We start from the raw sequence: 26,053 nt of genomic DNA, 5'->3' as shown, positions 1-26,053 counted from the left end.
GTCATCTGTTTCTCTCTTTCTCTTTTCACCCTTCCCACTTTCTTCCTCCTCTGCAGTGAAAAACAAACTAGCATGAGAACATGGGAAGGGCTCCGCTAACCCCACCAACAAGGCAGCCACTAACGGTGTGCTGCACAGCACCAAATGCATAGTCACCAGGGCCAGAGAGGCAGGTGGTATGGTAGCACCTCAACTGGCACAGCTATCGAATTGAGGTTTTTTTTTAAATACACAGCAACAACTCTGCTTACCCAGTCTGTTTATAAGCCACACCCTTCACAAGTGAATGTTAGGCAAGAGACTTAAAAACCCTAGGAATCCCATCTTCTCACTTTAACAGAAGTTATTGTGAGAGATCAACAGGACACCACCATGAGGCTTAGCATGAGACATGGGCACTGTCAAACGGCTCCAATAAAGGTTTCCTACATGGGCCTGGCCTTCTATGCCTGCTGAATCATCAGTAGCCAGAAGAGCAGAGTGGCCAAGGGCACTTCATAGCCCAATATGGCCAAAGTCTAACAGAACCATCAATCTCAGAACCCTGGAGGGAGACAGGAACACCGGTTGAAGACAAGCCCAGCAACACAGTAAGATCCAAACCAAACTTTACCTCCAGGGCACGTTCATCTAACTTTACATGAGAAGGGGACCAAAGTCTATGCATCACACCCACCTTCATCCTCATCTTCATCCTCATCTTCTTCATCTTCATCAACTTCCCCATCATGTCCAAATTCTTCTTCCTAAACAAGAGAATTGCTTAACATTATTAGGTTCTGCTAAAACATGGGCTAGCAAGATGCCGTAACTAGTATAGACAGGCTTCGAAACCCTGGCAACCTAAGATGGATCACTGAAAGCCAGAGATGAAAAGGGAGAATCAAAAGAGACTAACTCACAACCCCCCACCCCCAGGCTCCATGTAGGCTGTCATGAATTAGACCACACCGTACAAACAAAACCAGATGTCACATCTCACAACTGTAATTCTAGCAATAGGATATGGAGGACAGAAGGATCAGTGCGATTCAAGGCTAGCCTGGGTCACATATGCCCCCAATCACCAATTGTAAAAAAATAAAAATGCAAAGAGGAATATTCTTCCAAATAGTTATAGCAAAACACTAGGGAGAAAGCTGTTCTCTTACACACTTTCCTGCACAGAAAAGCTGGTTGAACCTCTTTAATGAGCTAAAAAAAAGAGAAAAAGAAAGTGCCAGAGGGCTCTGCTGCAGTCAAGAGCCTTCCAACAGTCTTCCAGAAGATGCAGGCTTGACTGCCAGCACCTGTCTGGTGGCTCACAACCACCTAACTCCAGCCCCAGGGAAATCCAATGCTCTTCTGACTTTAATGACCCCCCCTCCACACACACACAAAATAAAAATAAACCTTAAAAGAGTGGGTAGCCCAAGAACAGAGTACTTGCAAGGCTCTGGCTTAAAAAAGTAAAAAAAAAGGAAAATTCAACACACGTTTTTACCATCTTACATTTCAGGACTGGTTTGGACATATTTCTTGCTGTAGTCATATACTTTATGCAGAGGGTACAGATGTAACCCAGGACCCTGTGCACATGGTTTTCAAGACAGTCTCGTTTCCAGGCTGGTCCTGAGGTGGTGGGTGACCTTCTCTGCTTATAGGCATGTACTCTTTTCCTTATACAAAACTTAGCTGCTCTCAAGGCAGAAGGGCATTAACTGTGAACCACACAGCTCAGCAGTCCTCAGTACTTTGAACACGCCCTTTTCTTTTGTAATGTGAGTGCTGAATCCAGGTAGCACTCATTAAGTATATCCCTTATTTCAACAAGACAAAAGTTGCCACCATCATCCTTTGCCCACCTCTCTAACCCATGCCCATCTTTGTCTTTACACAGATAGGGAAGCAAACAGTTGCATTCACCTCCCCGCTCACTTCATCTTCATCATCTTCTCCTTCTACATCCTCATCTTCATCCTCATCCTCTTCGTCTTCATCTTCCTCTTCCTCACCATCCTCATCTTCCTCTTCCTCTTCCTCCTCTCCTTCTAAAAACAGTCCCAAAAAAAGAAGTTACTAAGGATGAGCTTAACTAATCTCAGCACTTGGGAAGCAGAAGCAGGGGGATCTCTGTGAGTTCAAGGCCAGCCAAGGTTATAGACAGACCCTAAAAAACAGACTAAACCTTTGCACTGTAAGCCAGGCCCAATGAAATGGTTTCCTTTTAACACTTGCCATGGTCATGGTGTCTCTTCACATCAGTAAAGCCCTAAGCAAGACAACATCCAACAATGTTTATCCTTCTTTGCTTTCTTGGCCATTGCTATCTTATATGTTCTAGATTAAAGGCATGGAAGCTTGGCGGTGGTTGTACACGCCTTTACCCCAGCACTTGGGAGGTAGATGCAGGTGGAATTCTGGGTTTGAGGCCAGCCTGGTCTACTGAGTGAGTTTCAGGACAGACAGGGCTAGAGAAACTGTCTCAAAAATCAAAACACAAATGATTAGCTTTAAATTAAGACTTTACCCAAACTCACTCAAAAATATCAAGACACCTAAGCTTTCGAAAAATTATGATTAAAAAGAACAGCTCAGCTTATGAACCTCCCTCCATCTTTGGAGTGCTGAGATTTTAAGTGTGCCAGAACACACACCTGAACAACATCTTTCCCCATGAATTCCATCTATACTTGAGATCATGTGAAGAAAGAAAAAAAGAGCACAGGTAAGAATCTATTTTGAAGCTTGTAGCTCAGGTACTGAGCTTAGAAGGACAGCAGCAGGGTCAGGGAGACAAGGAAGTGACAAAGTGACAAATTCTTCAAGCACAGAAAGGATTCCAGTGGCTTATGTGAAGTAGCCACTGACCAAATAGATATACAGTGCCCACTTGCTAATTTAAAAAAAAAAAAACAAAACAAAACAAAAAAAAAACTATTTCATTTCTGAGGATTTTAGGGTTAAATGCCCAGAGTTTATAAGCACATGCACACACTCGTACACCCACTCATGCACACTCACTCACACTCCAGGACACTGAGCACAGGCACCCAACAGGACTGTGAGAGCACAAGTCAGGTCAAAGGATGCCCAGTCTACCCACCTTCATCCTCTTCCTCTTTGTCCACACCATCCACCTCTCCATCCGAGTCGGGGGCTTCCTCTACACTATCCACCTCCACATCAGAGTCAGGTGCTTCCTGGTCCTCTCGGTCATAGCCATCCAGATAGGACAGCTGGGGCAGAAGCCTGAAGACAGTTTCTCGGTAATCACTCCGGTTAGTGACCTCACAGCCAAACAGATCCAGGCTTTTCAGACAATCCAACCTTTTCTAAAGTGAAGAACCAGAAAACATGATTCCTAAATAAAAGGAGCATGTATCACCAAACCAGTTTCAAGAGGCAAAACTCTAGGCTTCCCTACTGGTTAGCGAGTCGTTCCTGCGGACAGGAAAACTGCAGTTCTGCATTGCCTTCCTAACAAGCCACGCTCCCCTTCTGCTCTAGCTCCCATCTTTTCCTGGTAGCACTAGGAGTGTGACCTAGATGAATGTACACAGAGCCTGCCCATGGAGATGAAATGAGACCTGGCGTGAGGTGTGCCAGCGTGGGCAGAAGGGTATACACGAGCTTAGATTTCAGGAACAGAGAAATTCTACACTCAGAGTCTGTCTTGAAGATCTCTAGAAGAGGTTAACACTACCAGACTCTCTAGAGGAAACTTAAAGGCCTTGTTATATATATACTGTCCTGCTACATTCTAGAATAGCATGGAGAGCCCAGAGTGCACTATCCTGTCTAATAGTTAAGTTTGGTGCTCTCCCAAAATTAAACAAAACCCATCAATATGGGGGTGGGAGGGGCAGGGATGTAGCTCATTTGGTAGAATGCTGTGCAGAGTCGGAGATCTGACCCCCAACACCAACAAGTGGCAGTGCAGGCCTCAGTATGCAGGAGGCTAGGTCAAAGTCATGGTCAGCTACATTACATGAGACCCCTCACTCAAAAAGCTCTTCTAATAAACCCAACAGTAACATTTCATTTGCAAAGTCACTGCCACGTTCACAGGACCCAGAATAAATAGGTATGCAACAAAATTTTGCTTTCAGGACCAAAGGCACCTCTGTAACTCTGCTTTGAAAGAATCCCCAAGGGTGACAGAGCCAGTGACTGCCTAAGGGGATCATTAGCTACTTTTGTAAACTACAATTTTAGGGATGTTTTAATACTCCCTGAGATCCTCCTGCCTCTGCCTCAAGTGATAGGAGCAAAGACACACCACCATGCCCAGCTAAAATAAACTTCTACTGCCACAACGTTCATCTGCCCATCTATCGCACACAGCTCCTTTTAGCTACACGGACAGCAGCTGTGATACAGGCGAGGGTCCACACAGCTTCATAGTCTCACTAGCTGACCCTTCAAGGAAAGGGCTGCTGGCCCTTACAGAAGTATCTCCATCCCTTGATCAGGAAATGGCTCACAAAAGTTTTATTCTTAAGAGTAGAACATATAACCAGGGAGGGCCCAGCAGCAGGATTACAGGCAGATGTCATACCCACCTGAACATACAATGTACAATCATTTAAGAGTCTGTCCATAATGTGTTTCCAATGGCCAGGTCCCTGCTGTCTCAAGGCTGGCAGGCCAGGCCCAGCCCTGCCAGTTCTAGGGGTGGCTGATTCTCTATCAGGCAACTTTCAGATTAGGTTTCTGACTTTAGAAACTCAGGTATGATTTCTTGCCAAAGAAGAAAAAAAATGCTGTAATACCACCCGTAATAATCAGCACAGGTTGTTCACTGGCTTTCTGTTGGAGACAGAGCCTTTCTTTGCTACCTAGGCAGCGCAGAACTGGTGGACCTCCCCCAACCCCATCAAGATATATTACCCAGTAAGACATACCAGAAACTAAATCTAAGCAACTTCCTATTATTCTAATGTACTCCCTCCTCCCTCCTCCTCCTCTCCTGAAGTGCATGTCTCACCATGCAGCCTTTGTAGACTGCCCTCTGACTCAGTTCTCTTGCTCTGGCCCTTCAGGAAGCTGGCAGGACAGCATACACCACCATCTCTGAATTGACTAAAATTGTTCACTGAATGAACCGGGGCATCACTTAATCTACTGTATAGGGCCGGCCATCAAGGCCACCATCCTGTTTCTGAGCTGCAGAAACTTTAGATGTTTGCTTACTTCTTCACAAAATACCATTATCAAATAATTTGAATATGCCAAACAGTATGGTAGGAAATGAAATAAAAGCAAGGTCACAACAACAAACCCCACCACATATTCTGCGATTGTTTAAAGCAGTCAAGTTGAACTTATAGGCCAACAGGCTCAGAACACAGATTATACAGGATCCCGATGTAATGTGTAAACACTGCTAAAAACTTAACAACTGTACCATGCTGGAAACTTGGCCTAAACTAATAGGCTAGCCATAATAAACATTAAACATTTTATTAACAATAATTTTGCTTGCCTTCTTAGAATTTAGAAGGGCTTTGGGGGATGGTTTGGATGGCCCAGGTCTCTTAAAAAAGGTGTCCCAGGAAGTTTGAACTGCTGCCTTCTTTGTCTCTCGTTAATGTCCCTGTAGCAAGCAGAGGCATTCACAATCATTGCATTGACTGTCAAGACTGGGCTTAAGGCAGTGTTCACGATGTGTGGTGATGAGGATGAAGATGGTGTTCCCACTCTACACCGTTCAGAAGTCAACCCTGGGCCCAGAGTCTCCCCTTTCACCATCCCTACAGGTCTTCTTTATTCCAGGGGAGGGAGGACCAGAAGACCAACCTAGCTCAGGCTTTTCTTTTTGTCTTCTTCAAGACAGGTTTTTCTGTGTATCCCTGGCAGTCCTGGAACTAGCTCTGTAGACCAGGCTGACCCTGAACACAAAAGATTCTATGCCCCTCTCCCCCCCAGTGCTGAGCTTACAGGTGGCGCCACCACGGCACAGGCTCAGGCTGTTCTAAGCAGCCTGATGTGCATGAAGCATGGTAGCTCTGCCACATGGTGTCAGTGTCATCCAAGCCTTAGCTTCTAATGGAAAACAAGGAACATACTATTTCTACCCACTTCGTGGGGACCTTTCCAACAATTAACTACTATAGGAATTATGTACACCTGCTACAAGCATACAACAAAAATAACTTCTCCTCACTGTCTTGAGACTAATCTGTTAAGAGTATAGATCAGGAACACTCAAGCAAACAACACCTGCCTCTGCCTGTAGAGTGGTCATCTGCACTCACTTCAGAGCTGGACACTGACACTGACTTCCAGGGAGCAGCTGGTTATTCAGCAAGGAAAGCTCCTTCTGGTCCTCTGCTTAACACACCGGCCCATACACATACACACCTGTGTAGGGGATGCTATTCTTCAGCTTGGAGTAGCCCAGAATTAAGTTAACGTCCACCAAGCAATAAAAAGAGGCTTGGCAGAGACCAGGGAGAGTGTCAGTATGAATATTTCTATGAGAATTCCCTTTCACTGAAATTTAGGTATGGAATCAATTTACATGCACAAAACAAACACATCCCAAAAGCAATAGAAAATTAAGTGAATTTGAACTTGATCCTGATATTAACTCGAAACTATTACTTATTTAAGCTCTCTAAATAGGACAGCCGTTCTTTATTCTTTGGGCTACAAGTCTACAATGAACAAATATTAATAATTCTCTCAGGACATAGCAGATTGCAATGCATATATTTTTAACTTGGAAACAGGCTGCTCTACACAGAGAATAAAACTAGTAAAATTGAAGGAGAGTGAGCATGTAGAGATGTACAGAAGAAAAAAAGATCTGCAGAACAAAGGTTCAATGGGCCTGAGAGATGGCTCAGTGGGTAAGTGCACTGACTGGTCTTCCAAAGGTCTTGAGTTCAATTCCCAGCAACCACATGGTGGCTCACAACCATCTGTAATGAGATCTGATGCCCTCTTCTGGGGTATCTGAAGATAGCTATGGTATATTCATATACACAAAATAAATAATTCTTAAAGAAAGAAAACAAACGGCAAGCAAAGCAAAGCATCTACACCAAACGGAGGCTCAAACACAAAGATGCATACATAAGGATGCATACAAAGATGCATACATAAGGAACCCAGGAAGATTTAAAAATAAAACCCCTTCAGCATCTTCGAGGAGACAACTTTAATTGTACCAGGACATCTTCACTGAAAGAACCGCAATCTGTCTTCCTCCAGAGCATCAACAGATCAGGGGTTTGGCTTGACAAGGGTCTGTATAATCAAGGTCAAGGCTAGTCTCAAAACTTGCTACCTGTGGTGGATGACCCTGAACTTCTGATCCTCCAGGGATCACAGGCATGTGACAATGTGATTTATGGGACCCAGGACTTCCATGCATTCTGAGCAAGCATCCTGCTGAGTCAAACCCACAGCCACAACTGAGCATTCTTGCAGTGAGGAAGGCCTGTATTTTCATATTCTACCCCACCAGCTAGCTGCCCAACACACATGTCCTGCCTGTGCCTGCCTTCCTCTGCATTAACCCCACCTCCAGAACGTCCACAAGGCTGAGCTCACTCTCATTCTAACAGTTTCCCAATTTACAAAACAATCTACTTCTTGACTGTCCTCTAAGCACTTAAGTAAGGCAAGGAATAAAGCCCTCTCTGTTCAGTTTGCTGAAGGTCATATACCACACTTACAACCCGAAAGGCACTTAAAATTTGGTCTCTTTAACTACAATAAGACTGAGGAAGGTGTTTCTACCCAAAAGAGTGATGTAGGTAAGTCTAAGATCACTAACCACGTGTGCCCCAAACTGTCTGTCCTACTTACAGCTCTGAAATGTAACCCAAGACAGACTGTTATGTTATAGTACAGATTAGCCTGGCTAGTCTAATAGAAAAAATTAGCAGACATGCTTAAAGCTAAGATAACCATAAAATTCTCCATGGTTTCAGTAAGGAGAGCAAAGGCCCAGGAAGGAATACACTGGACTTTAAAAGCCACTCTATGAAGAGTAGAAGAAGGCCAGCACTTTTCCAGATAACTATTCTTCTCAATCATTTCTCCCACTGGAAATATGACAATGAGATGACAACAACCCACTCTAAACTCCCGACCACTCACCAACGGCTCCAAGGTGCTGATGTCTTTCAGGTTATTTCCACTTAGGTTCAGGTGTGTGAGGCTTGGAAGTTCTTCGGCTAGTCTGTCCAGACCTCCGAAGATTCTATTCTCACTGAGCTCAAGCTAACGGAGACACAGACAGAGAGAGAGATCACCCACTACTGAAAGCAAACTCTTCTAACAAGACCAAGCAGAAGCAGTAAAGTTCTACAAGAGCTGGTGAGGTGACCCCTCAGGTCGACACTTGCTGCCAAGTTCAGCCCTGGCACCCCCTTGGTGGAAACCCGAGACTCTCCCAGTTGGTCTCCGATTTCTACACATGCAGCATGGATAGCTGTTTCTATCAGGTTATAAACATTACTTTTAAAATTTTGTTATGTGTGCTGAATGTATACACACCATGTGCATGCAGTGCCTGTGAAGGCCAGAAGAGGGCATCGGATTCCCTGTGCAAGGCCCCGGAGTCTGTAAATATGGCTCTCCAGAAACTGCTTCTTCTGTAAGCTGGCGCTAGCTTTCATGGTAAGCTACTTTAGTTTCTCAGCTGCAGGTAAGTCACACATGCAATGGTATGCTCACAAGATTCCCAGGATCTCAAGAGTACAGGAAAGTGGAGACTATGTAAATCAAGCTCTTTTGCAGCTGAACACTCAGGCCCTGGGACTCAGCTGTCTGCATCAGGTGTTGTTCTTCCAGAAGACAGAGTTCAGTTCCTAGCACCCATGTTGGGTCACTCACAATCCAGGGGATACAATGTCCTCTTCTGGCTTCCAAGCCCCCACCCCCAGTACATATATATCAATTAAACTAAACAACCCTTAGACCATACAAGTGTTCCAATTTGTTAGAGCTTGAGCGCCTGTCAATTTTCAGAGCCCATTTATCTCACTTGCACTTACAACTGAGTTGGTAGGATCGTCCTCCCATTTTATAGGCTAACAGGTCTATGACCAAAGCCTGTGGAGAGCCTGTGTTGACTGCACACTTAAAAAGCCCTTGCTCGGCCGGGCATGGTGGCACACACCTTTGATCCCAGCACTCGGGAGGCAGAGGCAGGTGGATTTCTGAGTTCAAGGCCAACCTGGTCTACAGAGTGAGTCCCAGGACAGCTACATGGGAAACCGTGTCTTGAACCGCCCCCCCAAAAGTCCTTGCTCTACTCACTACACTACATATATGCCTAGTGTGCCACAGGTGGGAACTTCACATAGCTGGCATGGTGACAGAGGCTTGGGACAACCAACCCAAGAGACTAAGGTAGCATGCCATCCTATGCAACTGAGAGAGACCTTGTCTCAAAGTTTAAAAGGGTACAAAAGAGCTGGGAATATGGCTCAGTGATAGAGTGATTATCTAGACTCTCCTGACTCTAACACACAAGTCAAAACACCCCAAAAAGCAAAGAAAACATCAAATAGGGAAACTAAACAAACAGCACTGCTTCATGAATAGTCTTTAGCATGCTATAAAATACTCTGCTACAGAAGCAATGGCCACGATTTTAGAATGCTAGTCTAGGAGGGCAGATGAGAGACGGGTCTATAAATAAAGGCACGCCACAAGCCTGGCAACCAATCTCTAGGAGAATGGAATCCCAAGTTGTTCAGACAGCCATAAATGCTGTAGTTTTACCCCGCCCACCAAGTACATCTTAAAAAGAAAGCAAACGAACAAAAAGTCCTGCCTCTCTATAATTAATAAAGATCCAAAACCGAATCTCGTGATTTTTAGAAACCGTAATAGCAGAAACCACCTTTCTGTGTTTAGACATTGTAGCTAGAATATCACATTTTTCTACAGGAAAAGACAGTAAGGCAATACACCAAAGCATTTACTAACATAGAACTTTAAAACCATTTATATAATCAAAAATTTTTTAGTACTTGTTTCTTATGAAGAGCTTGTACTCTGAGGTAGGAAGAACATTCAGTCCTTACCAGCTGTGAGCACATTCAATCTACCTTTTAATTTTGATCACCTTCTCATTAGCCCTATGAGTGGTCAGTGTTTAAATTTTTCAGAAAAAAACCTAGTACAGTGGTGCAAACTTGCAACCTCAGGATTTGGGAGGCTGAACCATGTTCCAGTTTACACTAGTCACACAGTGAGACCTTGTTTCAAAGAATCGAACATTTGAGAAAAATTCAATACACAGCTACTGTGGTGTGAAGTTGATGTATCTGGAATCAGCTAGGGATGCAATGCTGTGTGTGTAACTGAGGGAAGGAAGAGCTCTCTGAACACATGCGGCTCAATTCCATGGACTGGAGGGCAGGCTGAACCAAAACATAAGAGTCTATTTATGACATTACTAGTGTTCATGTCTCTTCTAACTGCACACACTGCAGTCACTCCATCTACCGTGCCAGGTGTGCGTGCCACTGCCTCCATCAAACCTCCCCACTAGGAGAGATGACAACTGTGCCCAAATGAACTGTTGATTTATCAGGATGGTAAGAAAAAAAAAAACACCAACTTATGAGTCAAATGTACATAAAACAGATGCTAAAATCTTTCTATGGGTGGATGACCCCTATCAGTCTTTCCAGCATCACTGATGACCCATATAACTTCTTCCATTTGTATGTGTACCAGGCATGTCTGGTACCCACAGGAGTTAAGAATTATGAAATGCCAAGAGCCACACCTCCTCCTCTTCAACAATGCAAAGGCTTCTTATTTGACCCTAACACTGGTACCCAGAGTTCTGTGGGTGGCTTTAGGAAAACTGCTGTTCCTTTCTTGGGCCTATGGTTATACCTATCAGTGCGCAGGAGCAAAGGTTCCCCATTTCCTTGACAAACAGAGACAAGAGAAACTCTCCCTCCATAGCCTGCCCTTTCTGGAAGTAACCTGAGGGCAAGACAGGGTGAAGATAGGGAAAGTAAATCATCAGCAATGGCTTAAGACCAGGGAGAAATGGAGGCTAGTTTTCTGTGGTTTTTTTTTTTTTTTTTTTTTTTTTTTTTTTTTGGGGGGGGGGGTGTGGCTGGGGACACCGACATAGGAGGCAGTGGCTCTGTCTAGAGGGGTCCCACAGTCCTTCAAATGTTTCTGCCTAAGAGCTGGAATACAGGCAGATACCACCAGATCTGGCCTGTAGCAAGCAGGCTTTTTTACACAGCTCTTTCTAGTCAATCACAACACATTTCAAACTAGTTATTAAAAATTTCATGACAGGGATAGAGATGGCTCAGTAGTCAAGAGCACTTTCTGTCCTTGCAAAAGAAGTTTGATTTTCACTACCCTTGGGGGCAGTTGTAAACTGCCTGTAACTTCACCCCCACATCTGATGCCTTTGGAGGGCACCACATGCACACCCTAGTCAGACAGTCTTTGCTTTCCTTTTCATCAGCGTACAAATTAAAGCACAGAAAGTGAGAGGTTCTTGTGTCTCCTGAACGTAGCCTAAGCATGAATGTAGCTAACAAAATGAAGCCTCTGACAATTAACCAATTATTACTATCTCTCATAATAAGGCATTATTTCCAAAATACTGTTGCAACACTGCAGGTCAAGTGTAACCACCAGTGACAAAAATGAAGCTGAGCCACCTTAGGAAGGTAGATCCCCAAACCGCAGTGTCGGGCACTAAAACGCATGTGCTTGCATCACACAGACAAAAAACCATACATTTTTCCTTCTCAATCATTCTCTTAAAAATTTAAAGAATACTTACCTTTTTCAATTTAGGTAGCTTCGGGAGGTCTGAAACTGAAAACAAGCCTACACTTATTAAACTGAGGAACTCTAAGTTCACAAATTCATCTGTTAACCCCTCAATTTTTCCATCCATTGCTTTGCAATTGTCCAAGACAAGTTCTCGAACCTGTGGGTACAAACAGAAACAGGAATAAGCTTTAAAAACTGTAACAGGAAACAATAACAAAAGCAAAACACTCTTAAATTCAATCCTGTAAAAACTTCCAAATTCAAGAATAGCATTTATGTAAGAGTAGGGTTACCAATATAAAAGGCATGGTTAGTCTTGTAGTCTCCAGTATCAAGACTCAAAGATCTGTTCATGTAAACACACACACACACACAGACATAGACACACACACACACACACACACACACACACACACACACACACACACACACACACACACGCAGGCAGGCATATTCTCCATATCCCACCAAGAGGCACCCTAGTTCTCAGAGCATGAACTTAAGTCCCTTGCTTTCCTTAGCTGTGCTTTGAAGGGGCTTTCTTTCTCGCTTTAAGCCCAGGAAGGGCATGGCCACAGGGAGATGAACACTTTACTTCTGCATGTCACCAAGGCACTTGAACAAAGAGCCTGCTGCTTGAAAAGCAGGGTGACTGATCTTACTACCATCTCTCAATAAAGTCTCCTGCCATTTTTGTTTGTCTTGTTTTGAGACAGGGTCTCCATACAAAGCCCTGGGTTTCCTGGAACTATGTGAACCAGGCTGCCCCAGAACTCACAGACATCCCCCTGCCTTTCTCTGCCTCTTAAGTCCTGGGATTAAAGGCACGCCCCCACTATGCCTGGCTTTTCCTTGCCATTTTCAAAAGAAAAAAGTCACAAATAAATCCTGCTAAGGATTTTTACACCCGTACTCTCCAGTTTCAGATCTCTTCTATTTTGTTTTGTTTTAAAGAAGGTCTTACTAAGGCTGACCTAGAACTGAGATGTAGACATCTGCCTTCTCTTGACTCAAGAGATCTAACTGCCTCTGCCTTCTGTGTGCTGGTACTGCAGACACACACAACCATGCCCAGCTAAGATGATTTTCATTTTTTGTGTAACAATAAAATTAAAATGTCCTAAGATACGACACTAATATGTCCAAAGTAAGCAGGGAGGAATTAAGAGTATGGCATACTGCCTCTTAGAGTGAATGAAAGAAGACGATGGCCTACCGCCTCTCAGAGTGGGATAAAACTTTCTCCTTGATACTTGAAATTGCTAAGATTCCAGTGTATCTACTGTGAGGGGTAATAAGAAACTTCCATTGGGAATGGAAGGGGGACAAAATACTATGGCAGCTCCATCGCTGGGCAGATTCAGACGTTTACTACATTTAAAGCCAACATTGCTGCTATACAAAGAAACCCTATTATGGCAAGCAACACATGACACTCAAATATGGGCTAAAATGCATTTGCTAAAGCAAATAGCAAAATGGAGATTATAAAGAGGAAACTGGGAAAGAAAGGGCCTAAAGTGGCTGACAACATGCAGGCCTGAGTCTGGCATTGGATATGGACGTTGAGAGAGGTTTTAGGTTTTGATTTAGAGAAATGGGAACCTACAAGGAAATAAAGAACAGCATTGAGGTGAAACAATGAATACTACAGGAGATGGAGATACACACACACACACACACACACACACACACACACACACACACAGAGTTAGAGACAGACCTGAGTTTCAATGGAGTTTGTGAGTCACCAAGGAAGGGGAAGTGGCAAGAACCTGGTATTCCTAGAAAAAGCATCATGGATGGAACTCGGGGCAATTAAGAAAGACAGGCAAGGTGCCCAAAGCTAAAAATACTCCCTCCAAGACAGGGCTTCTCTGTGTAGGCCTGGCTATCCTGGAATTCAAGAGACCTGTCTGCCTCTGTCAAGTGCTGGAACTGAAGCCACCTCTGCCTAGCTAAGAACTTCATTTTAAACACCAAGAACAAGGTGGGCATGGTGACAAGACACCTGTAATCCTAGCACTCAGGAGGCTGAGGCGGAGGGCTGAAAGCTGAAGGCGTGTGAGCCGAGTGGAGAGTCAGTTCCAGGTCAGCCTCACTACAAAGTAAACCTTTGAAAATAAGATGACCTGGGACACAGCCAAGCATGTGATGTCTCACTTGTGAGGTAAAACAGGACTTAAACAAGCCTTTCTGTCATGGCACAGAACCTGTAAGATTGTTCCATGGGAAAGCACTACTGTGCTGTGAGTTTGATCCCCATCGCTCATATAAAAATACGGCAAGCCGGGCAGTGGTGGCGCACGCCTTTAATCCCAGCACTTGGGAGGCAGAGGCAGGTGGATCTCTGAGTTTGAGGCCAGCCTGGTCTACAGAGTGAGTTCCAGGACAGCCAGGGCTATACAGAGAAACCCTGTCTCAAAAAAACAAAAAACAGCAGAGAACTGACTATACAATTGACCTGACATGTACACTATGGCACATGCATGACCCTTGCACATCATACATACAACATTTTTTTAAAGTTTATAACAAAAATGAAATGAGTTGGAAATGACACAACTTCTTGGTGAAGGTGCACCCTACCCAACCCCTGACAAGCACTGGTATGGGCTATGTTCCAAAATGAAGGAGCAGCTCAGGAAAAAGAAAAAAAAAAATCACTGTGGTAGTTTGAATAGGAATGCCTCCCATAAACTCATGTCTTTGGATGCTTGGCCCAAGGGAGTAGACTATTAATTAGGAGAAGCCTTGTTAGAGTAGGTGTAGCCTTGTAGTGTCATTGGCAGTGGGGGAGGAAAGAGGTGGTTGAAGGCTCAGATGCTCAAGCCTGCCCATGGCCAGTGTCTCAGTCACTACCTGCTGCCTACAAATCAACCCTCAGCTCCTTCTCCAGCACCAAGTCTGCCTGCATGCCACCATGTTTCTAGCCATGAATATCAATAATAGACTAAATGTCTGTACTGTAAGCCAGACCCTTTTAAATCTTTCCTTCATAAGAGAGTTGCTGTGGTCACGGTGTCTCCTCCCAGCAATAAAACCCTAAGACTTGATTTTAAGCAGGGGTAGTATGGCTAAGACAGGTCCCTGACTTCCAGAAATGTCCAGATGAGTCAGTTGGAGTTGCCACATCAGGCCAAGCACTCAGAGAAAGGTCTTAAGTGCCACTGGCTAGCTGCCTTCAAGTCTGTGAAGTTCTCAACAAAGCCTGAGTTTCTCAGGAAGCTGAGGCAGTAGAACCATAGGTTCCAGACCATCTCAGAAAGAGGTAGTATTGAGGCATGGCAGTAGTGCATAGAACTACAGAGTAATCTTAGAACACAGGCAGAGGTGTGGGGTAGGCACAAGTTTGAAAGCAACCTTGATGGCACACAAGTTCTAGATAAACCTTAGTTCATGGGACAGTCTTGAAGAAAACAAAAAAATACACGCCTGGGGAGATGGCTCAGAGTTTAAAAGCACTTGCTACTCCACTGAGTTCAGTATCCAGTAGCTTACAATTGCTTGTAATTTCAGCTCCAGGGGATCCAACATCCTCTTTTGGCCTCTGCAGGCACCTTAGTACATGTGGCAGGCATGCAGACATACACAAGTAATAAAGGGAAAGCTGGCCCCCAATCTGTATATGTAAACTACAGAGCTCTAAAGCCCAAGACGCGAGTAAGGTAACCTGTTTAAAGATGGAGCAAATTTACTTTTCTTATCGGTCATTCTCCAATGGAATTTGCTTCCTCTCAGCTGTTCAAGTACTAAAACCAAACAGCGCAGCGCCTCACTCAGGCCTGTGATGCTAAGGCACAGTGCAGCGTCTCACTCAGGCCTGTGATGCTAAGGCACAGTGCAGCGCCTCACTCAGGCCTGTAATGCAGGCTTTGCATATAAAGGCAGCAGATTTGAGTTCAGGGACATCCTCAGCTAGAGACTCATGCCTGCCTGGGATATGGAACTCTTGTTGGGTAATTATTATTGTATTTTTAGGACAGAGTCTCACTGTGCAGCCCCATTGCCCTTCCCAGTGCTGGGATGAAAGGTGTGCCCCACCAGCTTTCCTGTAACTCGTGCACTGGGTTTTCTAGTTATAATGCCAAATAATCGGCACTTTTCCACACTGTCTTTCTTCCACTCCAACCCTTTTTTGGTTCCATTCCTTTCTCTCCATTTCCTTCACTGGGAAATAACCAATTTTACCTATGGTCAGGATTGGCAATCTTCCCCAATTACATGCTTGTCCTAGGAGAAGAGAAAGGCACTGAAAAATATCATTTGGGTCATAGTGGTTTGAGTATAAAGACTCCCACAGGCTCACGTATTTGAATGCTTGGTCACCAGAGTGGCCACTACTTGAGGATTAAGAGGCATGCCCTTGTTGGAGGAAGTATGTCACTGGAGATTGGCTTTGAGATTTGCAAAGTCCATCACCAGCCTCTGTCTACACCACTATCCTCACAGGGCAATCCTACCCAGTGCTGGAATTCCAGCCCTGTGCCACACACACACACACACACACACACACAGGCTGACGTCCAAGCCTTCTGATTAGAAAAGACTAAGCAAACAGCCCTGCTGCAGCCGTGCCGGCTTGTCTCGGCAGGGTACTAAGTAAACCTACCTTATGACACTAAGTACCCCACACAGACTCACACGGAGGTTAGGGTTCCCTCAGTTGTCCTCTGACCCCAAGAACTTAGTAGGACACACATCATTTCTTAATTTCAAAATGAAGAATTCAAGGGCAAGGGGTAGAGCCGAGTGTCTTGCTAACCCACCATGCTGGGAGCCATGGGTTCAATTCCAAAACCACAATGAAGTGACAAACAAGGCTAGTCAGTCACAATGGCACGCACCTTTTAAACCTAGTACTTGGAGGCAGAACCGGGAGGATCCCCAGTTAGCAGGTCCTTAGTTAAGAGTTCCAGGACAGCCAGGGCTAAAGAAAAGAAACCCTGTCTGAAAAACAAAACAAATTGCTATGCTAAGACCCCAGGCAATGCTGACCTCTGATCTCAGAATTTGGAAAGGAATATGGGAAGCTAAAGGTCATCCCCAGCGACAAAATGAGACTACGTCAGGGGTCATGGCAGAAGCAGGGGAATCTGAGTTTAAGGACAGGCCACTCTACACAGCAACTTCTAGGAGCCAGGACAACAGGACTTAGCAGTAGGGATGTTTGCTGCCAAGCCTAACTATCTGAGAGGAGAGACCTAACTCCCACAAGTTGTATTCTGACTTCCACATGCACACATGCAATTAAAGAGTTTAAAATCCAAAGATAAATAACAATAAGCACATTAGGCTTATATAGTAGCAGTCCCGCAATCAATGTATTTGGGTGGCAGAAAAGTTGAGAAGGTACTTCACCCCAGAAGAAGAAAATGCCTGTGCCCTAAGGGCAGATAAAAGAACAATCTGGAAAGTCATTTGATATAAAATATTAAGTAACAGATAAAGGCAATCACCTGGGCTTTTCTTTAAAGCAACCAACTAGTACACACTTATAACATGGTCCAAGTAAAAATAAGAAATTAAGAATTCTATAGACTGGGGGCTGGTGAGATGGCTCAGTGGGTAAGAGCATCCAACTGTTCTTCCAAAGGTCCGGAGTTCAAATCCCAGCAACCACATGGTGGCTCATAACCATCCGTAACAAGATCTGACTCCTTCTTCTGGAGTGTCTGAAGACAGCTACAGTGTATTTACATATAATAAATAAATAAATCTTTAAAAAAAAAAAAGAATTTTATAGACTAACAAAACCAAAATGCACAGACATAAGGTTAAGTTTATGCTGCGTATCTTCATCAAGCTTTTTTGCTTGTCTCCATCTACTTTTCTCTAAAGATGTACTATTGTACAAAAGAAAACCCCAATTAGTTGCTATGCAACCAATTAGAATATTCCATCGAGCTCAGAATTATATCACACTAAACAACAGATGTCAAAAGTTGGAGTGGGGGCCACAACAGGAGAAAAAAAAAAAAAGACAGCTAAGGAGGTCTATTTCCCCCAGTGAACTGGATGGAAAGACAGACTAATGCGCAGTGTAAGTACACAGCATATAAAGGTTTCACAGGAGGGTGGGGAGGGGCAGAATTAAACAAAACAACACACTCCAATAAGAAACTACTTGGTTTCCTAACTGAAGGAAACCGGCAGCCGCTGGCTTGAAGGCGAGCTGTCAGTGGTGCAGGATATAAAGGGAACAGGCAGCAGCAGTCTGTGTGCAATGGGTAGCTGAGACCCTCACAGCAGATGCCTGAGGTTACATCTTGCTACTGTGTGCCAGCAATTTTTGTAGCATACATAGCATGTTCAATTTATTCTCAGTGAGCCCTCCAGGTGCCCCTGGAGCCAAGGACTGAACCCAGGGCCTCAAGCTTACAAGGCCAGTGATCCATCACTGAGCTAATCCGCAACCCCTGAAAACTCTTAGTATACACACTTCATTCCTATTTTGGAGGGTGGCAATCTGGGGAATGAACCAATGACTTCATGTAATACCGAGTCAGATCTACCACGGAGACATCCCCATCCAGCGTATGGTATTTTTCACAAATAAAAAGTTACTAAAGGTTAAGATTGGAAGGTATATTGATAGAACATATGCCCTTGGTTTAATCTCTAGCACCCCCGAAACTCTATTCTTGCCCATAAAATCTTCCAAATGGCATTTACTTTTGCTTTTCTGGTGCGATGTCATTTTTCTGCCATTTCCCCCACTGTGAAAACCCACTGCTGCAAGAGCTGGTCTGGACTTTGAAAAACTTTGAATTAAGTATTTCAAAGCCTCCCCTAAGGAAAAGAGCACGCCAGTGTTCATCAGTAACAGGGGCAGCATATGAACCTGAGCTTATCTTGGGCCTGTGAACTTAGGAGAAAACCACCAGCCGGTATAGAAATGTTACCAGGATGTGCCCAAGACTTAGAAGAACACCATAGCGCAAACAACCCACTTAGTTTTGTTAGGCACCAATGTGTATTTAAATATCAATCCTCCACTCTCTTGTATCTGACTTGTATCTCAGTCAACTTTAACAGTACATTTAACTGGAGACAGCTTTCCAGCACCCCCACAAGTCCCAAGGCTCAACCTATCAATTTTAAGTACCAAAGGTTTCTGCAGTGTGGTCTAGGATATTACAGCATACAAAGAGCCGAGGGTTCTCTGCTTTTGAGGCAAGGAGGCACTGCAGGACCCGGCTGGCCTCATACTGTTGAGACCTGCCTGCCTCTGCCTCCTGAGGACTGGATCAGAGCCCCAGCACGCTCAAGGTTGAGTTCATTTAAAAAGCACCATCTTGGTTGGAACTTCTCATTTGCCTAAGACACTGCATGCAAAACAAGCCCCCGCCCCCCATTTCCAGGTGTGATGGTACCAGCAGAGGGATAGCAAGTTAAAAGTCAGCAGAGACGTCCTACGGTGAAAGACCCTGTCTCAAACAAACAAACCAGCAGCAATTTTCCCTTCAAATCCTCCAGTTTTGGGTCAAAGCTTTTTCTAAATAAGCATCTACCAATGGCCTGGCTCCCTCTAAGTAGCTTGCCTTCCACACCCTCATAATCTTGGTGGCTACCTCAAAAGGACACTTACCCAAGGACCCTCTAACCTGCCAAGGTACAAAAAGGAGGTAGCGTGCCCTCCCCTCAAGTCCGAGGCCCAGGAGGGCAGGGGACACTCGTTTCTGCAGGTTTGTCGGGCCCTGACATACTGTAAGCTGAAAATGCAATAAATCAGCGGTTCCAGAGACCACGGGGGTCCAGTGCTTTATTTCTCCATCAACCACTTGTTGCTTGTGGGCGCTTTAAAAGTGTAGTCCCTAATTCACGTCTAATTCCACGGCTCTGGCCTGACTTTGTCAAGAGGGCTTAAGGTGAAAATGAGTATTTTACCTAAATGTAGTTACTTCATACTCTACTGATTTCTGTGGCTGACTGGAGTGAAAAGCCCAAGGCATGAATTCGTCGTTTCAAGTTCAAGGAAGAAGATGGTCTAACGACTCAATTTCCCAGCACGTGGTGGGCACAAAATGTCTGACTGAGGGATGGAAGGGACACGTGCCGGTGAAAAGCTCAGGGCCCCGGGAACAGGGACACCACCCAATCAGTCCTCAGGGACCGCCCCACACTTCGGCGGGGCCGACCTCAAGGCCTGTGGCAGGCCTTTGCCAACACAAAGCCTCGGGCACGCCAGCGCAGCCGGCCAGGCCACCGCCACAAGTTCCCAACTTGTTAGCCACAGTCACCTGCGGGCGCCGGCCCGGGCCGCGGGGTCGCCCGTCCCGCCCGACCTCGTGGGCCCGGGGTCGAGCCCACGCGCGCCGCGGCCTGCGCACGGCCGGCCGCAGAGGCCGCCGCGTGGAGCACGTGCGGGGCCCAGGCCGCCCCGGCCCCGCGTCGGCCACCGTTGCCCTTTTAAGAAGGGGGAGGGCGCCCGCGAGGGGACGGGGACGAGGCGGGGGCGGGGGCGGCCCGGGGCCCGCCAGGCAGCGCGAGGGCGGCCGGCTCACCCGGCGGAGGGAGACGGCGCCCGCCAACATGGCGCTGTGGCGCGCCCCGGCCGGCGCGCGGAGCCGCCGGCCGCCCACACCGAGGGGCCGGCCTCCCTCTCGGGCGAGGCCCCGGGCGGCGGCGCGGGGGAGGGCGAAGCCACCGCGGCGGGGACGGTGCCCGGCCGGCCCGGGGAGCCTGCGTGGGCAAGGCCGAGGGCGAGGGCGAGCCGGGCAAAGGAGGGGCAAAGTTGGATTTTTTTTTTTTTCTGGCTTGAAAAAATGGCGGGAAGCGCATCCTTTTTTCAAACTTGGCCTCGGGAGGGGCGGCGGTTGCGCCACCTCCGCCGCCAGGCCCGCCCCTCCCCCGTTCCGCGCCGGGCCGCGCCCGAGGGGGGCTCCGCGACCCCCTCGGGGACCCGAACCCCCTCGTCGGCGGCGCGGCCCGCGAGGCCCTGCCGGCCGCCGGGCGCGCGGAACCCGGCCCGGCCCCGCGGCGGGCCTGGCGGCGGCGCGGCGCCTCGGCAGGCCCGGCCTCCGCCCGGCCGCGCATCCCGGGAGGCTGCAAACATGGCTCCCAGCGTTACACAACCCCCGCGCCCGCCCTCGCCGCCGGCCACACGCGCGAGCGCTCCCTCCGGGAGAGGACCGGGCGGGCGAGCGGCTCAAAGTTTGCTTTTTCCACCCGCCGTCCTCCCCGTGGCCGCGGGGGCCCCGCGGGCGCCAAAGAGTTAATGCCCGCGCGCTCGCTCCCCCCTCCGCGCCTTCCGCCCGCCTTCCCTGTCCCCGTCCGAGCCGCGAGCAGCGCCTTCCCCGCGCCGCGGCCGGAGCCCGGTGGCCCGCAGGTGGCCACCATTACTTGCAAGTCATCGGGGGGCGCGGGCGCCCGAGGGGTTCTGCTTACGGCTGCCGGGGTCCGGTTCCTCAGCTCCAGGTGGATCCTCCTCTTCATGTCCATGTTCCCCTCGTCCCCCCTCTCCAAACTTAACTTTCCGCGGCGGGGGCGGAGGGGGGAGAGGCGACCCGGCCTGCGCGGCGAGGGCCGTCGGAGGGAGGCGGCTGGTGGTGGAGGCGGCGGCGTGGTCCCCGGGCGGCGTGCGGGCGTGCGGGCGAGCGGAGCCCCCGGAGCCAAGTTACTCGCGGGAGCGGAGAGAAACCATGGAGGGAAAAGGGGGCTGGAGCGCGGCTCTGGCCTCACTACCGCCGCCCCCGGCCAAGGCCCCGCACTGCGCTTAAACCGGCGACGCGACGCGGCGGCTGCTCGGCTCCACTCGGCCCTGCGCGGCGCCGCTCGGCTCGGGAGCCCGGGCTGCAGCGCGGACTGGGGAGGCGCACGGAGGGCGGGGCGGGACCCGCCTTAAGCTCAGCCCGGACTGCGGCGCCGCCTCCCGGGTCGCGCGCGCCTCCTGGCCCTCGGGTCGCACGTGGGCTGGCTGATGTAAGACCTTCCGGTGCCGGGACCCCCGCCCCCACCCCCCTCCCGCGCTCGCCTGGAGGGCTACGGACGGGCTCTGCCTCGCGCCTTCTTCCGGGCTCTCCCGGACCCAATTTCGCCCGAAGGAAGCTTCGGGCGCCCTCCGGGGCAGTGGCTTTGGGGTTCACCCTGTTCTTCCCCCCAGTTTGAGGCCCACAGCCCGACCTCACTGCCTTTAGGTCCAGTGATGTTAGACGTGCCCTCGAGGACCCTCGTGAGGCCGTGCTCGCTGCCCTGCCGGGTTGTACCTGCGAGGAAGCTGCACTACAATATCTGCAGGGGCAGTTTCAGCCTCTTGCCCAAGCCATGCCGCATCCGAGCATCCCCTGTTCAGCAAACTTTCCCCTTAGCACTTGTTTGTTTTTAAAAATAATTTTTTAAATATACTTGAGAACTTTATCAGTATGTAAACTACAAACTAGCCTAGGAGACAGAAAACAACTATACATAAACACTGTTTTTATACAAGTGAACTACTAGCAAAGGAAACCATTAGTAATTTTAATGAAGCCCCAGTCCCCCACCTTCTGACTTTTATCTCTTGGGGCACCCGTGGAAGATGTATACATTCTTGGTCACCATTAAGTTGAGTCCTGGGCTGGCAGCCTTTGTCAAAGTCTAATTTTAAGAGTCCCTGAATTTAAAGCACACAGCATTGTGTTAAATCAGGAGCCTACTTATGATGTTAACCAGAGGCACCAAAGATTAGTTTACTGGAGAAAAACACCATTCTCGGTATTACCCTAAGATTTTAATGGAAGGAGCCTCTCCCTATCATCCCATTTTGCCTTAGAGGCCCAAACTTTTAAATGGATTATATATCAGATTCAGAAATAATAATTCAAGAGAAAGGAGATGTGGAGGTTATGGGGAAAGGTGAATACTTATAGGTGTAGATTCATTCATGACTCTGTGGTAGTCTGCAAGGCCAAGACAGGAGAATGTGGGGAAAGGAAGGGAGTGGTGTGCTCCTTGTCACAAAAGATCTCTAACTATTACCTGATAGGCTTCACTGAGCTATGCAAAAAGCTTTTGCAAAAAAATTTTTAAAAAATCTACTGAGGTGCTTCCATAATCAATCCCTGAGCATTGGCTTTTAAGAGCTTGCTCTGTTATGTCCCGTTTAACTTTCAGGCAACCCCTCTGAAGTTGGCGATATCTTAATTGAAAAAAATGAGGAATTAAGGCTTAATCACCGCCAGTAGCCCAACAAAGTTAAGTGTTATAGGACTGACTCAGATCTGCCACGTTGCTGCTCCACCCTGGTCTAGAGAGTGAGTCACCATTGGGGCTCTTACTTTGGCCCACTGGATGGGAAACAGTTGAGGGCCCTATGAGAACAGGTAGCCCACAGGTGTTGTCATGTGCTGTTGGTGGCAGGTATGGTCTGTGCGAAAGAGGAGTCGCCTGGTAACTCCAGGATGGTGGGATTGATCCTCGCTGGTATGTTGAGACTGTTACCTCCTTCCCATGGTAAACAGTCTACAGGATGAATGTGTGTTTAATAAGATTAAGTAAGCTACAGGTAATTAATAAGCACAGCCACAGCATGCAACAACAACAAAGAAGGCCGGAGAGTCAGAGGAAGAGCGGCTACAGATGAGGCACTGTGCCTTCCTGCACAGCCGGTGCTGGCATGCACCTCTGAACAAAGAGCATGTGTCCCAGTGACATGCTGCTCTGTCAGGGGCTTCCCGCCAGAGGCATAAATAACACAGGCAGCACAGGGTGTGTCTCATCGCCCTACAACGGCCAAGGGCCTGGAGGGGCTGTTGTCACAGGGCCCGGTGTTAAATATTGCTGTGCTTAATGTCACTGTCACTAATGGATCTGTGTGAGGAAGAGGGACTGTATGCAGTCCTATCCAACCTGCAGTCGTCCATGTATTCGTGGTTTGAGCTATAGGTGGAAGGAAATGCATTCGGGACAATGAGGACGTTCTGGTCTGAGTGGGTCTCCTTCCTCCCACTTCCTCCATGCTAATGCCCACGCATAGTAACGCTGACACTTTCAGGCTGGGGCACTTTAGTCTTAAAGCCACCTGTGCATCAGAATGTATGTGAATTCCAGCAAATTCTAAAACGTTGGAGAGCAATACTGAGACTTGGTAACTTTTTGGACCTTACTTCAGATTGGCAGATGACCCAAACCTTCTTTCTACGAACACTGGGAGAAAACAGCACCATTCAGGATTTAAAAAAAAAAAAAAAAAAATCATTACTCTCCAGGGCTGACGAGAGGACCAAAATGGTAGAAGGCACGACCTGATTCCTCACGGGTTGTTCTCTGACCCCCACATACATGTTCTGCTGCACCCACGTGCATTCAGATTCACATGCTAGCACACACACACTAACATGCAAAAAAGTTGTTAGAGAAGTCATTACTCACTAAATACCAAATACCTCTATGTCCCCCATGCACAGTCAGTAAGAACAAACCTCCCATCCCCCTCTTTTTGTCATATTTTGGGTTTCACGTAGCCATGGCTGACCTCAAACTCACTATGCAGCCTAGGATGATCCTAAATTCCAGATCTTCCTGCCTCTATCTCTCACACGCTGAGCTTATGTGTCACCACACCAGTGTGTCCCCTTATTTCTACCACACAGTGTAGATGACAAAGGATAACTGTGAGAAGATCTCACCTCCATGTACCTCGTTAGAGGTAACAAGAAGTCATTCATGGGGATCGAACTCAGGGCCTGTGGAGTAGCAGTCGGTGCTCTCAGCCCCTGAGCCCAATGGTGACACACGCCTTTAATCCCAGCACTTGGTGGGCAGAGGCAGGCAGATTTCTGAGTTCAAGGCCAGCCTGGTCTACAGAGTGAGTTCCAGGACAGCCAGGGCTATACAGAGGAATCTTGTCTTGAAAAAACAAAAAAGAAAGGAAAAAGAAAAGAGGTTGGTGGTAGAGCCTAGCATGTACGTGGCCTGGGTTTAATCCCCAAAATCTCACTGGAAAAAGGAGGGGGGTGGGGTGTGTGTGTGTGTGTGTGTGTGTGAATAACAGCTACACATTTCCAGGTACTTATGTGAGGAGGAGCTTGGGGGCCAACTTCAGAGCATAGCAGGTCCTTTGCAGTGTGCAAATGTGCATGTTGCAATTGAAGTCAGATGTACTAAGAACTAGGCAGCTAAGGCTGCTGAGAAAAGGGAACACAAACAGGTGTTAAGAACTAGTCTGAAGCCAGCCTGGTCTAAGAGCAAATTTTAGGACAGCCAGGGCTACACAAGAGAAAGCCTGTCTCGAACCCTCTCCCACCTCTCTGTCTCTCTGTCTCTCTCTGTCTGTCTGTCTCTCTGTGTGTGTGTGTGTGAGAGAGAGAGAGAGACAGACAGACAGACAGATGGACAGACGGACGGACAGACAGAGACAGAAAGAGAAAGAGAGGGGTCCTATTATTTACCGAAAGGTAAAACAGAAGAGGGAGGGTGGCCCAAGTTCAGAGCACAGCCTCATCCCTCTCTAGGACCCTTGAGGAGGGAAGCAGGTCCCTTTCTGAAGAGTCAAGTCTAGTGAGTAAGTGCTGTCCTTGTAGTGCACACATTGCACACATTGCTCCTCCATCCCAGCTACAGGTCCCGGGATAGAACTATCTTTTGATTTTTGTGGGGCTTGGGAAATTGGTGGTGAAGCCAAGTGGGTTTGCTGGCAGCTGTTAGAGGCCAGATTTCTCTGTTGTTGAGGGTTCACTGTGGTTATTATTGCTTTGATCCATGACACCTATTTCTGAAAAATCGTGTCATCTCCGTTCCCCCTTTAAAACTTACATAAAGCATGCATAATAGCACATCTCTCTAATTCCAGGGGCAGGTTACAGACCAAGCCATTTCAAGGCCATACAGGTTTACATAGTGAGACTCTGTCTCCAAAACTGAAGAAACTGGTGGTGCACAATTTTAAAGTCCAGCACTCCGGAGGCAGAGGCAGGCAGGTAGAACTCTGTGAGTTTAAGACCAGCCTACTCTACATAGCATGTTCCAGACTAGCCAGGACTACACAGTGAAACACTGCCTAAATAAATAATAATGTATTTATATTTTATTGTATATGTCTATATGTATAAGGAGTAAAAGCAAAAATTACAAAACAAAAATAGGCCAGGCCAGGCAGTGGTAGCATCTGACTTTAATCCCAGCGCTTGAGAGGCAGAGGCAATCTCTGTGAGTTCCAGGCCAGCCTGGTCTACAGAGCAAGTTTCAGAACAGCTGGAACTGCACAGAGAAATCCTGTCTTGAAACACACATACACAGAGAGAGAGGGGGAAGGGGAGAGGGGAGGGGAGGGGAGGGGAGGAGAGGAGAGGAGAGGAGAGGAGAGGAG

General features: G+C 47.3%; 1 protein-coding gene across 1 annotated transcript in view; it reads right to left on the bottom strand.

Annotated features, from left to right (window-relative positions):
* Window positions 1-21,632, bottom strand: part of Anp32b (acidic nuclear phosphoprotein 32 family member B) — a 40,324-nt gene extending 18,692 nt beyond the window's left edge. Inside the window, exons 1-6 of the mRNA XM_029539790.1 lie at window positions 21,157-21,632; window positions 11,774-11,923; window positions 8,095-8,217; window positions 3,086-3,314; window positions 1,906-2,030; window positions 677-746 (exon numbers count right to left, since the gene is read on the bottom strand). Coding sequence (XP_029395650.1) covers window positions 677-746; window positions 1,906-2,030; window positions 3,086-3,314; window positions 8,095-8,217; window positions 11,774-11,923; window positions 21,157-21,210 — 751 coding nt within the window. The 5' untranslated portion in view covers window positions 21,211-21,632. The remainder of the gene's footprint in view (window positions 1-676; window positions 747-1,905; window positions 2,031-3,085; window positions 3,315-8,094; window positions 8,218-11,773; window positions 11,924-21,156) is intronic.
* Window positions 21,633-26,053: the final 4,421 nt, after the last annotated feature.

This window comes from Mus pahari, chromosome 6, assembly GCF_900095145.1.
Source record: "Mus pahari chromosome 6, PAHARI_EIJ_v1.1, whole genome shotgun sequence".
Lineage (NCBI taxonomy): Eukaryota > Metazoa > Chordata > Mammalia > Rodentia > Muridae > Mus > Mus pahari.
The sequence above is the reverse complement of the archived record's forward strand: the minus strand, read 5'-3'. Positions and strand labels throughout refer to the sequence as shown.